The 18167-nt window shown below is 38.7% G+C and overlaps 1 protein-coding gene across 5 annotated transcripts in view; it reads right to left on the minus strand.

Moving 5' to 3' along the window:
• Window positions 1-1145: 1145 nt before the first annotated feature.
• Arhgap12 (Rho GTPase activating protein 12) overlaps window positions 1146-18167 on the minus strand; it is a 97383-nt gene continuing 80361 nt past the window's right edge. For all 5 annotated transcript variants that reach the window (XM_031364920.1, XM_031364918.1, XM_031364922.1 and 2 more), the window contains 9 exons: window positions 14517-14618; window positions 12086-12184; window positions 9268-9370; window positions 8403-8519; window positions 6500-6598; window positions 4926-5003; window positions 4692-4826; window positions 4320-4422; window positions 1146-3411 (listed from right to left, as the gene is read on the minus strand). In XM_031364920.1, coding sequence (XP_031220780.1) covers window positions 3237-3411; window positions 4320-4422; window positions 4692-4826; window positions 4926-5003; window positions 6500-6598; window positions 8403-8519; window positions 9268-9370; window positions 12086-12184; window positions 14517-14618 — 1011 coding nt within the window. In that variant the 3' untranslated portion in view covers window positions 1146-3236. The remainder of the gene's footprint in view (window positions 3412-4319; window positions 4423-4691; window positions 4827-4925; window positions 5004-6499; window positions 6599-8402; window positions 8520-9267; window positions 9371-12085; window positions 12185-14516; window positions 14619-18167) is intronic.

The raw sequence follows: 18167 nt of genomic DNA on the forward strand, positions 1-18167 counted from the left end.
AGGACTCTATTATACTAGAAAATGTTAAAACAGAACAAAACAAAATGTGCCCCGTTTCCAACACTGTTTTGACACAAACCAAATTAAATACCATTTCTATTCATAAACTGGAGATGCATTTTCTGAATGCATTTCAGATCAGAGCCAAGAGCTGGAGTTTAGACACAAGGTTAACTGCACAAAAGTCTATTTCCTAAGCACTTCCAGTCATTCTTCTGTCCAACTGGTACTTTGGAACATGTATCTTACCAGAGCATAGGAGAACAAGCTGTCCTGTAAGTATGCTGCAAACTTCTGCATATTCTTATACAGATGTCTGCAGAATTAGTGTTAATAGGAAACTCCATGTTTACTTTAGTTAGGAGCTTCTCTTACAAGCTGGAAAAACACTCTTGGCACAAGAAGAGAGTTAACTTTTTTTTTGCTGCTGCAGACTAACTACCTACCTAATATTGTAGTTTTCAAAGATGCAAGTGCTGACATTAAAATAGTCATAGGTCTCCAGGCATCAGCCACTACTGGTTTGGGTGAGCTTTCACCTCTCTGGGCAATAAGCTATACATACATTTAAGTGTAGATGTATTTGAATGATCATAGCCTATTTGCCACTAAGTTTAAAGTTGGGCTGAATTTATGATTTTATTTTTAATCTTCACAAAAGAAAAAAATTAGATTTGCCTCTATTTAAAACATAACACCTTTTCAGAGCTATTTCATAGTCTTCAAAGTAAAAGACCTCAGTGAAACAAAATGTAAGGAAATATTTTTCTAACTAGAATTTTAACAGTGATTTGAATATACTTTTGCTTTCAACTGCCTCTTATGATATTTAGAAGAAGGGCTGTTAGTAAATGAAATTCCACTAATATATTTTAAATTAATATATTTTCTGCTTTTAATATATCTTCTGCTAAAAAAGAAATCAAGTTGTAAAGAAAGGAAAATATTGCTGGGCAGTGGTGGCGCACGCATTTAATCCCAGCAGTTGGGAGGAAGAGGCAGGCAGATTCTGAGTTCAAGGCCAACCTGGTCTACAGAGTGAGATCCAGGACAGCCAGGGCTATACAGAAAAATCCTGTCTCAAAAAAAACCAAAAAAAGAAAAAGAAAAAGAAAAAAGGAAAAAAGAAAGGAAAATATTACTGGTTTTGTTATTACAAAAACAATTGATAATTTTTAATTCACAAAGGATGAAAACACAAGACATTTATCTCATTATACATACACTATTACAATACAATTATTAGTGGTAGACCAATACAACATTAAAGACTTTGCGTACACACATGTACTTTGAAACAAGAAACACAGGACAATTTTAAACCTTTGACATGTTCATGATCACCAAGAGAAAGAACACCACAGATCACAGATTTGAGTCTAAGTGATTTCCTGTACACAGTCAAGACAACAAGAGCCCTAAAGCACACTGCGTTATTAATGCATCTTCAGGTCTACACATTCTGGTTTAGACTTTCTCCCCCCCAAAGCATCTGCATGAGCCGTCAGGCAGCTTAGCCTGTTACCTATCTAAGATTACAACAACACTCACAATATCTTAGCCACAAGACTCGGGAGATAGGTTTCGGACAGATCTCACACACACACACACAGATTGTTCCCCAGAAAGGCAATCTGGAAATTATAAATGCAATCCTAGGGAAAAGAATCATGGTCAGAAATTATTTCCTTTTCAAACACTGATGGTGAGGAAGTGTGTGGTGATAGGGATGTTGGTACAGGAAGAACAGAAAACATATGAAGTGAGAAAAGTCAATCTGCCACAGGAAATATGGATTTGGTTGATTTTCTAAAATGAGGTATAAAAGTATGCCAGTAAGTAAAAATAAAACAACAACAAAATTAAGAACCAAAATGCACATTTCCAATGGGAAAAAACCTCTAAGCATATTGTAGTTTCCTTTATTAGATTAGACATTTCATATACAGCAGTTAATCTAGAAAAATACATTTAGAAATCTTCAACAGACCATGCCTCCCTGTAACAAAACCTTCCAAACCCTGTTTTATTGTACAAATCAATCTACATTAGTAATGTAAAAAGAAAATACTCAAATTTTGCAGTGTCATTTTCTATCCAACATCCAATTTCCATGTTTCCACTATTTGAGTTGGGTTAGAATTCTGTAATGGTTTTGCTAATGTCTTCTGTACATATTAAATAGCCTAAGGAGCCGCTCCTGTAGTGTGCTCACTCTTCAGTAAGTCTATTCAGTATTTCCCAGTAAGTACCATTCACATTGCAGTGGTCTGCCTATAAATGTAATTAAAACCTAAAAGTGCACAGTTTAACTTTTCCAAATAATGGCCTCTGCAGGAAGTCTAATATTCATGATTAGAAATACTGAGTTAGATGTACTCTGAGCCTATACAACACAGTTATATACATAAGGTAAATTATATTAGGTCCTTAGCCCATACTTACATCAAACAATGTCTGTTTCCACAGGGTCATACCAGAAACTCAATATGGCACTAAATATAATAAGGATTATTAGCTATAATTCAGTACAGCAAGACAGGTACCAAATACCCTGATCTGACTTAGACTAACCAGAACTCCAGTATATCACAGTGTTTTAAGTCCTGTCAGTTTGCTGATCCAACAGACAACTAAGGTATCTAGCAAGAATGTCGTGAGACAGTAAAATTAGACAGCAAACCTTCACCCAAAGAATTCTATCTGGGTTATGAGCTTCGGCACTTAAGACTGCCACTCATGAAAACACCCTGAAAAAAGCAGTACACAGGTTTCAAATAGATCAACTTCATTTGTCTTAAATGCCCAAGAGCATTTTTAAAATAACTGACACTGAGTATCACTGTACCAAGTAAAGAGCTTACGGACCATGAGAAGGAATCTACATTATCCAGTTTGGAGACAGCAAGGACAATACCACATGGTTGTCCTTACCAAATTATCCAGTGTATATGACTGGTTAGAATTCTGAGTTTTGATATTTGCTGATATTCAGAGGATGAAATGCAAGCATCCAGGATAAAATGAAGCCAAATTTACACAGTCACAGCTTGCTGTTTGCTTGCAACAAAGCAGCAAACGAGGGCCCAGCTGGCGCCTTCTCTCTCCTCTTCTTCTCTGACCCTCAAAAAAGTGCAAAACCAGAGTCACTGCTTGGTCCAAAAGGAAACACACCATGTATAAGACTTGAAATCTTGGAATCCAGCATCTATTCCACAGGCTGTCTTTCACGAGGGTCAACGTCCAAAGACAGTGCTTAATTCCAGGAGAATCAGCTCTACAATCTGGTTTTGGTACACAGTATGAACCGCTATATTACCAGTCTCTCTTTCTGGCTTTAGAAGAGTGGGGCCAAAAACAATCGCTATGCTCTGATAGGTCATTCGGTTTTTTTCTCCATTTTCTATAACCCTAGGAGGAGAAAACAAACTTATTTAAAAATAGAACGTTGAATTGTGTTACAAAGCTAACAGTCTGCATTTAGAAAGACAGTGCTCAATATGCTGGATGACATATACCATGTTCAGTCATGTAGACTTCTGTCTGGCTACTACATGAAGCTCATCTTGGCAAACTTTAAATGTATTATATTTTAGCTTTGTTTTCAGAATTGTTATAATTTAAGTAATAATAATCTATTCTTTATATGGGGAGGGTATTTCATCAGGGACTAAAAATCAAAACTTTCAATTTAATATTATTAAAATTTTTTCTGTACTTTATTATTTACTTTTACATTTCACTTATTTTGTATGTGTGTGTTTGTGTATGTGTATTTGTGTGCACACACATGTCACAAAGCACACGAGAAGTTAAAGGACAACTTGTGAGAGTCCTTTATCTTTTTCCATGATGTGAGTTCTGAGGGTTTGAACACAGGACCAAACACTCAGCAGCACATGCCTTTACATACTGAGTCATCTTACTATCCCTACTTTACTATTTCAATGTTCTTTGTATAGTATGAACAAAATTATTTATTAAGGAAGCTGTGCAGTAGTAATCTTGAGCCATGAAGGTTGTTTTAAAATAATGTAACATCCGTCACTTAAGCGAGCTAACTTCTGTTCACTTCAGCCTTGTCAGAATGCCTTCTGTGTGATGAGCATTACATAAACACTTTACATAAAATATATACTTTAACAAAGTCTTCACACCGAAGCATTTTATTAGAAGAAATAGGCGCTACCAAACAAGCTTCTTTCCAACTTACAAACACAGCAAGGGACACATTTGGGAAAAGAATGAGGCCTGGATGACCCTGTCTCCATGTGCTCTCTACTGTTTTATCCCACGCTTCCCACCTTGCAAGTTCTTACTTTTTGAGGTGTCTAAACAGAATCTGCATGGTATCTTGATTTGGCTTTGGCAACTGTCTGATTAGGTCCTTAACTGCAGCGACACGCTGTCTTGGTTCTTGTTCTAAAAAAAGTAATAAGCAGATAGTTTGCAACAAATTCTTACAGAATGAAAGGCAATGACATAGTTTGGAAGCTGGTGTCTGGTAATGCACAGTGACATCTGGTGGTTGCATTTAAAATCTCTAGAATCTATTGAAAAAACCATGTTCACATGTTTTTCACAATCTATTGAAAAAAACTTGTTCAAAAAAAGACTCAATAATGCAATAGCTTAATCTGTAAAATGCTTTTCAATATTTAGAAAAAAACTGAGCAGAGCAGCATACTTACTAATTGCATTAACAAAATCATTGAAATGATTAAACGTAAAAAGAGGTTCTGGTAATTCTCGAAAAAACATTTTGAGTGCTCCTGTGATGACATGAATGTCTTCCCATTTACTGTCATTCAGGTCCAACTTCTCATCTGAAAACCAGCAGGAATAAGACAGTGTAAGCATTGCTTTGAAGCAGTTCTTAGAGTCATGGCCGTGCTTGTGGGGAAGAAGCAGGAGTGCACTCTTACCATGGTTGACTGCAAACCTCAGCTTCTGGATCACTGCAAGGTTGCCACTCACTCTGTAAATACCATCAACATCTAGACCTAAGAGAAATAATACGCCATGTTTGAAAGAAACTCATTGGTGGCTTCTCAAGATGCATAAATGTCTCCATTTGGGGATTTCACCATATTGCCCAGGCTGGCCTTGAGATCCTGGGCTCAAGCAATTCTTTGCTTTAGCTGTCCAAGCAGCTGGACCTGCAGACACATTGCACCCAGCTTCAGAATTCATACTCTTAACATTGGCTAAAATTGACACCTGGCAGGGGAATGAGGTAACAATTTGCTCTGAATTCTGTTTAATAAACAGCAGTTAATTCTACATTTTATCGGGTACACACTGTAGCTAAGCTCATGAAAAAAATCTCACAAAACTCAGAAAACCAAATGAGAAAAAAATTAGTAACACCTGGAAATAGTTTTAAAAAAAAAAGTAAAGATCAACCCATCCATTTTTTTGCACATGATTTTATAATTTGCACACTTTATAATTTTATAAAGTGCACATAATGAAGAACCAGGTGCTCTCTTTTCACAAGTGTCTGTCACACCAATTGCTTATGGTAGATTTTTCTAGTGGTTCTACAGAGAATATATCACATGATAATACTTCTCTCAGATATAGGCCAGAATCATTTGAAATTCATAATTAAATACTCATTAAATAACAAAGCTGCACATACTGAACAAAACACATTTCTAATGTGCTATTAATCATTTAACTTCACATAAAGCAAGTAAACAGTGCAGAGCCTTGACTGTTACACTGATAGAGTCAATGGGGAAACATCTGAAACTGGCACAAGTTACAAACTAGGTAACACACGTTGCTAACTGTGCCAGATGCTTCTGACACACATGACGGTGTGATTAGAGTCAATATACTGTCAGTCGTAAGAAGGTAGTATAATCACACGTTAAACTCAAATAAAAATACCAAATAGCTGTGTTCTTCTTGGGGACATCTGTATTTAGATACTTTACAGTTGAGCTCTCCTTTCTGTTGTAACAAAAGTATTCTCCTGTTGACTGAACATCCTTGGAGCACTTACATCGGTATATCAGTTCTTGAATTTGGCTTCAGTAACGACTGTTATCATTTAAACACTGGCAACTCCAAATAACTTGGACAGATAATGTAGTGACATATCAGAAGGCCTTAATTCGAAACAGGTACAAGTATGTAACACACACACACACACACACACACATTTTAGGACTGTAAGATCTTCTGGTTGCTTCACTCAAAAAAATCCCTTAAGGGCTTTTATTATACTTATTTACTCTGTGTGTGTGTGTGTGTGTGTGTGTGTGTGTGTGTGTGTGTGTGTATGTGTGTGTTACTATGAGTGCTTGTGTGAAGGTCAAAGGATACCTTGTAGAAAATAGTTCTTGTTCTCTCTCAGGTCCCCAGGCCTTGTGGCAGCACCTTTTTATCAGCTAAGCCACCTTGCTGCCCCAGATCTAGGAATTTTGATGCTGAACCAATGAGCGGCTTTGCTTAATGTGAAGAAAAAAACTTGGAGGTGTTCTCTTACCATGCTCTTCGACGTGCTCAATGCATAACTTCACAAACTTTGGCACTGTCCCATTCTCCCTCTGACATAGATTAGCAAGATTAGATCCAAATACCTGATCTGAAAGAGATTTGTTTTAATGAGGCATCTTGCTAAAGGTCAGTTCAGGAAATGACTGAGTCCTTCAGAGTGAAAGAGAACACATCATTCACATGTGCCTCCTTCAGCCTCACATAAGTCTTCCCCAATAAACTCTAAGAGCACAATTCACTCTTGGGGAAAGCTTTGTATTTTTTATTCCTCCTATAGAGAGCTTATCCCTAAATATGGTTCCCTTTCTTCACTTCTAGTCTCAGGCAAAACTCCTCTCAGAAAAATCTGACTATCCATAATTAAAACAACTCATTTCCAGTCACTTTCTGTCACTTTTTTTGAAGACTCTCAACAGCAAACTAAGCTACAACCTTTATTCAGAAGTATTTATTATCTATAGCCCTAAGACTATGTAATGGATGGGCCTGATGCTGCTGTATTCTAATGCTAACACTGGTTCATAGACCAAAGTAATGCTGTGTGACCTTGCCCCCAAGTTATTCTTGATTGGTGAATAAAGATGCTGAAAGCCAATAGCTGGGCAGAGGAGACATATGTGGAGTTTTAGGATTCTTGGGCTTGGAGGGAAGGGGGAGTCTCAGAAGAGAACCAAGAGGGAGAGAGAGGAAAGAGAGAAGGAAGGGAAGGGGTGGGGGAAGAGAAGCCACAGTGGGTTAAGAGTCAAGAGAACATGGCTCTGAGGACTAGCCAACTGGAGTTAAGAGCAGCCCAGATGAAACATAGTAAGTAATAACTGGGGTTATCAGTAGAAAGTAGAGTTTAATAGCACAGATGGTAGATATATGCCTAGTTCTTGTGCTATTTAAGGTTTACTGTAAATATAAAGGTTATGTGTGTCTTTTATCTGAGAACTAAATGGTCAAAGGTGCGGTAGAAACCCTGGATTGGGATTAAATAAATTCTTCAACATTACTTTATTTTGTTTGGGGGAAGTGATTGTTTTTATTTTACATCTGTGCATGTTGGGTGCATATGCCCATGGAAGCCATAGAATTGGATCCCCTGGAGCTGGAGTTACACAGGAGGTGGTAAGCTGACTCTTATATTTTCTAGAAGTCCTTATATATGCCCTTAATGACACTCATCTTTGTTTTTCAACTGAGAAGATGCTTTGCAAACAAGTTTAATGAAGGTCTGTTACTTAAAACCTGACTCATATGTGCACATTGTGCATTACCTTCACCACACCATTATTTCTGAATAAATGCCACTAGTTTGAGTAACAAATTTAAAGATGTAACCTTATGAGATAAACACAACTCTAAGTAACTGTTGGTATACAGACATATGTGCTTTTAAGGAACACTTTTCTCTTTGTTGGTGCATTATAGTGATCATAAATTAATTGAGAAACATACAAAATAATCAGTGGGAAACATTTTTTATTAATTTTAAACTAATCTTGTTAGAGCTAAAAGCAAACAGTCAGGAGCAGAGCTGTGTGCACATTCCCTCTCGGGCTCTTAACAGCTGTCTGTCTCTTCTGACTACTGATCCTTATGATGCAGAACCAAACTCCACTGTCATGACCTCTAAGACCACCACTGCCCAACCCCCATTTCATTTGTCCTCCTCTGACACAGGCTTCAAAAATGAGAGTTTGGGATTTATACCTGGCTCCATGTTTTAGCTACACTTTACTGTGCACTTTTTAAAAATCAGTGCTAATTATTCAAATGCTTTTCATCTCTGTTACAGAAAACTTAATAAATAAAAAGTGGAAATGTTGGATATGCTCAGTTTTAACTTCAAACACCTTATTTCTGACTCAGACAGCACTCATCACTGTGAGCACCACTCTCCTCCATACCTTTGATATAACCTTTCTCACGAACAGCTTGCAAAGTGGGGCGCCGGGTAAGAAACTTCTTTAAGTTTTTCTTAGTTTTCTTCTGCTCTGAAGAGTCCATGCTAGATCCTTTCATTGCTTAAGACAAACAGACAATATGTACTTTAGAAAACTTCTCCAATTAGAGTTTTTCCACAGATAACACAAAACATATCAATTCCGTGTTCAAAAATTACAGAAGAAATGGTTATTCTAATTTTAAGTAAAATTTTCATTTCTATAACTAAAAGTTATAAAATATGCGTGTGTAAAATATTTATTACATTGTTGGAAAACAAAAGTATAAGCGACTTTCTAATCACTTAATTATAAGTCCAGAAAACCCTTAGCTAAGCATGTGGATTAGTTAAGCCAGAAAAGGTATGGAGTCACAGCTAATGGCTGATAATATACTTCATAAGTGTCTGCATTTGAAACTTTCTTAAAATTGGTAGCTTAGCTCTGCTCCCATCTGTGGGCTCTAGAGATCCAAGTGCACGGCTGTGTGCATGAGCACATGAGAGAGAGCTGGCTGCCTGGTGCCTGGAGTAGGGGTGGGACTGTGGAATGATTAGCCCTTGACTTCAGACTTCCAAAGTCTAAGATTTTATACAAAACTGCATATTTTTAACTCAAAAGAGTCCAGCTCCCTAGAGGCCTGAAGAGAATTATACTATATTTTCTCTTGAAGTATCCTGCCTTAAAACTATTATATCACATGAATGCATTATATGGTTAAAAGTGACAATGAGTTAAAAGATAGTACTTAGTTAACCCTGTCACTTTTCTAATACTGAAGACTAAATTTTTATATGGGTATTTATCAGCCAACGAGGAAACAACTCACAGCGAAGTTTTTTAAGCTCCTTCTGGTCCTTTTCTTTATCCTGCTTTTCCACCCCCGGTGAATCTGGTGTCTCCTCTTCAGCTGCTTCATCAGCCTCTGCTACCTGTCAGCGTCAGAAAACACAGATTACTTTTAGAATTGCTGTTGCTGAACAGCATATTTTTCAGAATGATTGGCTCTTACCAGTGATTTTAGGAAAACAGTGTATAGTATATATGATTTAGGTATTCGATCAATCTTTAAATTCATAGAGCATTAGGTATAACTGACTCATCTGACACTGCACGTGGGTGGTGCCAACAGCACCTAGGAAGAAATCGGTGATAAAAGACCATGGACTCTCTGACAAAAGGGTCAGACTTACACTCCTGGATGGGACAGCTATGTTGCCTGTGACAACAGTTTAAGAGCACACTATTGCAGTGTGGAAACAGCGGGAGACAGACCTAATGCTCACAGATGCTGGGAGCTGAAAAGTGCCTTCTACTTCTACTGAAGTAGATCTCTTCTACAGCCTCACCAAGGAAATCTGTTTAGAATATCAAACAGTGGACTACATTTCCAAAGCTAAGGACTTTGTCTCCCTTCTTACTGAGGTCTGCTGCACTGGGTTTATTTCTGTTTATATATACATATAAGGAGGGGCCGCCATGTTTATGTATACATATAAGAGGGGGCCTCCATTTCTTCTTGCACCAGTACTATTTACCACAAGGCATGTCCTTCCTCACTGTTCCTCCCTGTTCTGGCGTGAAGTGTCCATGGGTAGGGTGCTCTGTCTCCAGGTACTTTACTCTGTCCCACAAATCTACCCCACACAGACATGAAGCTCCACTGCTTAATACAGGTTTATAAAGTCCCCATATATGATACAGCAGGTCCTTTACTTCCTTCTTCAACAAAGTCTTGGGTATTTTTTTTTTTAGCCCCTTTTATCTCTAAAGGAATTTTAGAATAAGGTTCTCAAATTCTTTTTTTTTGTTTTGTTTTTGTTTTTGTTTTGTTTTGTTTGAGACAAGGTTTCTCTGTATAGCCCTGGCTGTCCTGGAACTCATTCTGCAGACCAGACCAGGCCGGCCCTGAACTCAGAAATCAACCTGCCTCTGCCTCCCAAGTGCTGAGATTAAAGGCGTGTGCCACCACTGCCTGGCTAAGGTTCTCAAATTCTACAAGAAAAGTACTTGGAATTTTAATGAGATTCAAAAATTTTCCATCTAGAAACCATTTAGGAAATGCATCTTTACATCTTTACTGAGTCTGAGACTCGGTGTCTCTCAGGAAGATTTTGTGACTCTTTAAGATCGGCTCTCTCTAAGGCTGGGCTTGCACCTGCAGCAGTCTCCCTGCCTTACTCCAAGTGCTGGGTGGGATCTCAGGAAGAAGCTTTGTTTGGCTCTCCCGTGTTTGACAGTAGATACTTTCACAGCTCACAGTAAATAACATGCTCCTCTTTCTTTGCTTGCCTCATTCCCTGTTTCTAGAGACCTCAAATACAAAACAAAACTCCTGCAGCACTTACCTGCAGTACCTTCCCGAGGCTAGCCCTTCCTAATGTTTTTGGAGTATGTTACACTCCCTCATCACCACAGTACAACACATCTTACTGTGTGATAACCCATATTTGTTTATTTTGCCTTTGACTATCACTTCTGCAAAGAAGTTGTGGTGTAGTACTGCTTGCTGCCCACAAACATTCATATAGTTATAAAATGCATGGATGCATGTACTGTGATTACAGCTGAAAACCTACATGGGCTAGGGGGAAGCATCTGAATAGAAACGGGCTCAAGATGGGGTTCAGCGAAGATTATAGGAGGTTTCTACGAATGAACTACTGGCTACCAAAGCCAATTACATTTTAGCGATGAGCCCAGTGGAAGACTGCCCAGCATGCACAAGGCCCCAGGCTAATCAAAACCTACCAAAAGCAAGCACGCAAAACAAACAGACAGACAAAAAGGTCATCAAGTTACATTGGGAAACTTGCTTAGAAGGTTGTTCTCATTTGGGTATGAAAATAAAAGTCAGTCATGCTTCCAGAGATAAAGAAGCATAGAAAAGTAAAAAAAAAATTAAATATTATACAATATATATCATTTCATGATTTATTTGCTGGAAAAGCTCACATCTCCCTTAACAAGTATTATCTTTCATTTCCCTCAGCTAGAAGGCCCTCAGTACAAGTGAGAAGAATGCAGAGAACACACAGCTCTTGGTGGCCCGATGAGGGAACAATGAACAACTTCAGAAGAGAAGCAGCAGAAAAGTAGACATGGTGTCACTAGAAACACACTCACGAGGCTACAGCTGCATACACTTCAAAACCTGACCTCTGACCTCTTTCCACCAAACTGTATCCCTTCCAATGCACTTGGGCACTGAGTAAGTACTATGTAAGTACTGTGCACTAAGCACTGTTGGTCCTTCTCCATGAACCAATGCCTAATAGAAACCCTGATTCACTGACATTTCATTTGGGAGAATGTTTAGTCACATCACTAGCACAAACTACTAAAGTGACCTTGCCTTTCCCACCTATCTGGCTTAGGACATACATGCATGCATGCAGTCTTTCCATCTGTAAACTGAAATGTGCATATACAACCCACAATTAGAAAACCAGGAAAACAGCTTTGCAGTTAAAAAAGAGACAGAGACAGGTAGCTCTGTCTCACACAGTAGCTCTGGCTGTTCTGGAACTCACTATGTAAACAAAGCTAGCCTCATATTTACAGGGATCCACCTGCCTCTTACTCCCAAATGTTAGGATTAAAGGCATGCATCACCACACCTGGCTCTGCTTAAGTCAAATACATACCTGGTTGTTGATAGTACTACTAAGAACTTTAAACCAATCATTAATAACTGCGTCGTTATCAGACTGAATTAGCAGTTCTGTTCCTTGGCGGGTTTTCAGCTTTAAAGAAAAGAAGGATGAGGAAAGAACAGTTAGTGCTTTCAACAGGACAAATAAAAGCATATACTACCAAGCCCACAGTCTGCAGTGCGCTCAGTACTACACGGACAGCAGTAGAGGTAGCATGGTAGCCAGTGGATGCTTTTCATCCATGTCAGTACCAGTCTGGTTACTCTATAGAGCATGAAGTTGGGCCTTTTTTGTGGTAAATTCTAAAGAAAAATCTAGTAATTTTGGATCCTAAAGTTGTATAGTTTATCATTTAAAAATAAATTCAAGTATAAATGCAATGCAGACAACGAAAATTGAAACATTTGTAAAGAAATAAAAGTCTATAGTATTGCACATACCTTAAAGAATTTTTTCATAGCCTGAGAAGTTTCTTAATCTGGTTATGAATGAATGAATATATACATTCAAGGCTGTAAGTGGTTAGGTGTTCAGTATTTCCTACTTACCAGACAATGATGACTATGAAGACATGGCACAAATGACAATAATGTCATATCCCTTTAAAATGCTTACACATCTATTAACTTAATTCATTGTGTGTGTGTGTGTGTGTGTGTGTGTGTGTGTGTGTGTGTGTGTGTGTTCATGTGTGTACCATGGCCTGAGTACAGAGGTCAGAGGACAACTAGTCAGTTCTCTCCTCCTCCATGCTGATCCCAGGACCTGAACCCACGTCCTCCAGCTTGGCAGCAAGTGCCTCTAACTGTTGAGCTAACCCACCAACCTTCACACCCCTTCTGAACAGAAATACTGCTAACTGTCTAATCATGAACTGATGGAAGAATATCTATTATTTTACATAAAACCCAAAGCCAACTTAATCTCTTTGGACTATGGGTTTTTTGTTTTTGTTTTTTTGTTGTTTTTACACTTCAATGAAAGAACTGTAAATTATAAAAACATCCCTCTCATTTCTTGGCTGATAACTGAGTTTGTTTTTCTAGAGGAACATTTGGCAATTTTCCTCCATCAATCAATTACCCCATAGTTCCCAAAGTACTGTTTAGTAAGGCTATTCCTCAAGATAAATAAATAAATAAATAAACAAACAAACAAATAAATAAATGTAAGATATGATGAAATATTAACCTAGAAAGCATCAGGTCAAAGAAGACTAAGGTGGCTCTCCTTTGAGATTTCTCAGGAGTCTGACAGTCTAGAGAACACTGAAATTGTCTAAAATAGGGATGAAACCCATACTATGTCCAAATGCATTTGACCATGGGTCTTTTTCTCATTCAGGGACCAGCTACTGAAACTGCAAAGCTGATTGGGAAGTAATGACTTCCTTTCATGCATCTTTCTAGACAGGTGGTCCAGCCAACCCCCAACACTAAATATATGCTGTTGTAGACAGGGGAGGGGCTCCTGATCAAAGATAAGAGTTTCTTAACAGCAGAACAAAGCTAACCACTGTAAGGAGCATCACTGTAGTAGTGTTTGCCTCGAGTCTTAAAGATAAACTGAATTTGGGAAGCAGCGTTCAGCGTGGGTTAGAACATAAGGCACGACAGAAAAGAGAAATAATCATGTAGATTCTGCTTAGAAAACACTGGCAAAATCCTACAAATATGAAAAGCCTAGGACATGAGGCTATAAAGAATGGGGAAAAGAAAACAGATTACAAACACATCTCAAAAATTCCTCTAGCTTTCTGCAATGGACTTTACTGCTCTCTGACCCAGGTGAACTCTAACTACTCAGGGCCCTGAATACAAGCCAGGCCTCTGAGCTGTGTTACAATAGAGTACATGGCAGGTGGTCGACTTCCAAGTCTAGGCCTTGAGAAGCCCTGTCATCTCTCACCCCACTAGAATTATGACTTGCCATGTCTTGAACAAGAGAGATCTTAGGGAAAAGGAAGCCTACCCATGACCAATATAGGACACACGTGGGGAAAATGAGTCAGTCCAACTCCCCACTCCATCTGAGCCTCATGACTGGTCCCCAGGTGAGAGCAGCCATTCTCTCCTTCTGCACTAACTGGAACAAGCAAGGGAAGCCCTTTGCAAAGCAGCCGAGCTCTAGAGTTATGTATGAGTTATATGCCAGTAAAAAACTGGTGCAGATCACAAACTGCTGTGGAAGGTTTGGAATGACAAGGATGAGAGACTTCATTGCTGTAAAATAGTTCTAGGGCCACAGCAACACTAAGAAGTCATGAGATACTCCTCCCCGCAAACCCCCGAAACACACACACATACACCAGTGCCCTTACAACATGATGGTACAAATGACTTAGTCACAAACTTTGCCTAAATTTGTCACAACAAAACCCTAAAACATGTACATACTAAAGCCAAGAATGTGAATTATTTACCTCAAATACGTTCTTCTTGCTCGATTTGTCCTTTGATGCCATTTCAATCACTGCCCCCTTCAGGTCCACTGTGAATTCTGGTTTGGACTGATTACTCCCAAACTTCATTTTAGAGAAAAGAGAAGACTTTATGTGATATACATGCATAGGTATGTATAAAAGAAGACCAAATATGTATAATAAACTGATTATCTTAAATCTTTTTCAGATTCAAAAATTGTAAAGTCTACCTAAACCTGATGAGCCTTTAAACTAACAGGCCCTCAGCTCCAAAGGTAAGGCTATGATCATGTTAATTCCCAGAGAAGGAAATCAGGTAATGCTATTATTTGCAAACAGGTGAGATGGATATACTGTGGCTTCACAGTTCTATTTCTATAACTTATGCTACATTGTATGTGGCTACATAAGATTATGTTTTAAATGCATACCCAACTATAACCTATACATAAATCACAAGCAGACGCCACACACATTTTCTAAGAAACATCTTCTAATCCTATTTTGTGCTTTTAAGACTTACTAGCTTGTCAACTAATTCGGTTGCCAATAACTAATGACTGACAGCAACGGAAACCCTAAGCCCCATCATTTTACTCAACCTTTGCTAGAAATTATAAGTCAAATGCTAAAGCCCTTAGCAACATAATAAGAGCCGTGAAAAGAACAGAAAAACAGATGGCATGGTTAAAAAAGGGGGGGGAGGGGCTGGTGAGATGGCTCAGTGGGTAAGAGCACTGACTGCTCTTCTGAAGGTCCTGAATTCAAATCCCAGCAACCACATGGTGGCTCACAACCATCCTTAACAAGTTCAGACGCCCTCTTCTGGAATGTCAGAAGACAGCTACAGTGTACTTACATATAAGAAATAAATTAATACTTTAAAAAAAAAGTCCTTAGCTATTTACTATGTTTTGTAAAACTACACAGGAAAGAGATTAATAGAAAGAAAATGTGCACTAAACATGTATTTATTCTGTTGGCATGTCTCTAAGAACTTAAAATTTCTACTCAGCCTGTTTAGTAAGAATAAAAGATTATTCCTATGGTACTGCAATGGTTTGGTACTTTAAAATGTCTAAGAACTATAATTTACATGTAATAAAGATTACAAATATTTCCTGAATTTTATATAAGAAGTTTCATTTGCTAAAATGTCATGTCAATGTTTCCTTGCCCTTGGAGTCAGGCCCAACAGTACTGAGGGAGATGACTTCCCACTGTAATAGCAGCACTCTACTTAGCAGCTTTGCACTTAAGAAGTGGCCAGACTCCAACTACTTCATTCTTCTTCAATTTTCCAGTGAGTAGTAAAGCCTTACACAATGTACTTGTTATAACAAAACAAGAAATAGGAGCCAAAAGTAATTTACTCCTGAAATGGTTCTACCTTTTTAACTAAAACACTTAACCTTAAAGCTATAACAGACACAGTAATATTCTAGACAGAACTGAAACATTCCAAATGTTTTATAACTTAAAATACACTTAGTAAAACAAAATCAGTTACTTAATTAGCTACCAGTATGTTTTGTAGATGGTTTAAGATGATCTAAGAGACCATACAACTAACCAGTTAAAGATAAACAGTGATATGAAAAATGATAGAAAAACAAAATCAGTATGTTTGGCAACATTTTTTTCTCATTCTTTTTAAAAGCATAGTTCCTTACTGCAATCACCTTCCTGTCAGTGTATTCAGGGCACCAACAACAAAACACACAAAATTCTCGACCAGTAGTAAGAGGATGCAACTAGACACAAACAGTGACAGATGGAACACAGCCAGACTTTACATCTGATGACGGACAGATTTTTTTCCCCCTAAGAAGAAAGCAGAGAAAAGAAGAACTCATAGATTGAGTCCTGTTGGCAAAAGGACATGATGAAGCAAGGAGAGAAAATGATTTCATAACAACACACAACAGTAGAATGGCACACTTAAGAGAATGGTGAGACCAGGTAGCATAAGAACACAATTCTATAAGCAGACACCATACTAGCATAGTCAAACTCCCAAATGTGTTTGCCAAAGACATAGAATTCCTACAGTATTTTGTACTTACAAAAATTCATGTTTATTTTTTAGATGAACGGTTTATAATACTAATCATAAATAAGCATATCTTAACCTATATTCACAACTAAACAACTGAAGGCTAACAGAAAGGACTCAGGTCGGGCTCTCAGCTACCTTGTCCAGCCTCTCTGCTCTGAAACCTTAGCCTTCCTCCTGAGTAGCACTGGGCAGTGTCTTTTGACCTCTTCAGGTCAGTTCCTGATGTGGTGTTATGTAGCTTACCTTCCATGCTCTCTGGACTACCAGGACAGAAGTCAAGGTCTGACAGTGTCAAGGTCTAGTTAAGTGAGAGGTGGGGTACCAGTCATCTGCAAAACACCTGGTTCATAGATACCACTCACAACAGAAAAGCCTATCCTAAAAAAAAAAGTTCTATTTTGGAGAATTTTAAAAGTATAAGAGAACGAATGCTTCAAGGGCTAGCAGGATGGCTCAGTGAATGCAGGAGCCTGTTGAACAGGCTTGATGACCGGAGTTCATTGCCAGAACTGACATGGTAAAAGGAAACCTTTGTTTTTTTTTTAAAGATTTATTTATTTTTATGTATATAAGTACACTATAGCTGTCTTCAGACACAACAGAAGAGTAATGGATCCCATTACTGATGGTTGTGAGCCACCATGTGGCTGGGATTTGAACTCAGGACCTCTGAAAGAGCAGTCAGTACTCTTAACCACTGACCCACCTTTCCCGCCCGAAAGAAATCTTCTGAAAGCTGTCTTCTACCCTGCATGTGCACCTGCATTCAGTCTCCCTCCCGTACCTTGCTCTCTTCCTCACCACAGAGATGAAAAATAACTTAAAAGAATGCTTCAGTAACTACTGATGTTTGTGTATTATCTGTGTAGCTTTCTCAATTGCAGGTGGAATGTGTGTATTCCATTTATTCAATTGTAACTGTTTGAAAAAAAGTAAAGAACATGATGATTAAAAAAGAAAAAGAGCTCTCTGAGCTGGTGTCCTGAGCAGACCTTGGGCGCAAGCTAGTCCCACAACACCCAATGGAAGCTCCACTGCCAGGCACTCTAACACGCCCAGGATCAGAGGTGGGAGGACCCAACATCTGTCTCAATACCAGGAGTAACTGGGACCAGCTGGACCCCCAGGCACAAAGGAACTCCACCATCCCAGTGGCACTGGTTCCTTCCAGTCTGTATGGGCTGGTGCCCTAGGCAGACCTTAGGTGTACATTTTGCAGCCAGTCCCACAACACAGAGGAAGCTCCACTCCCAGGTGCTCTGACAAGCCTGGGATCACAGAATCCCAGAATCTCAGGATCATAGAGACATCTTGACTCTGAGGAATTCTGACATAACCAGGGTCACAGGAAGGACAGGCTCCAGTCAGATTTAGCAAGGGCAGGTAGCACTAGAGATAACCAGATGGCTGGGGAAGTGGGGGCAAGCATAAGAAAATAAATAACACAAACCAAGGTTACTTGGCATCATCTGAAGCCAAGTCTCCCACCATAGCAAGTCCTAGACATACCATCACACCGGAAAGGCAAGATTCAGATCTAAAATCACTTCTCATGATGATGATACAGGACTTTAAGAAAGACATAAATAGCA

Source organism: Mastomys coucha, unplaced genomic scaffold (genome assembly GCF_008632895.1).
Source record: "Mastomys coucha isolate ucsf_1 unplaced genomic scaffold, UCSF_Mcou_1 pScaffold13, whole genome shotgun sequence".
NCBI lineage: Eukaryota > Metazoa > Chordata > Mammalia > Rodentia > Muridae > Mastomys > Mastomys coucha.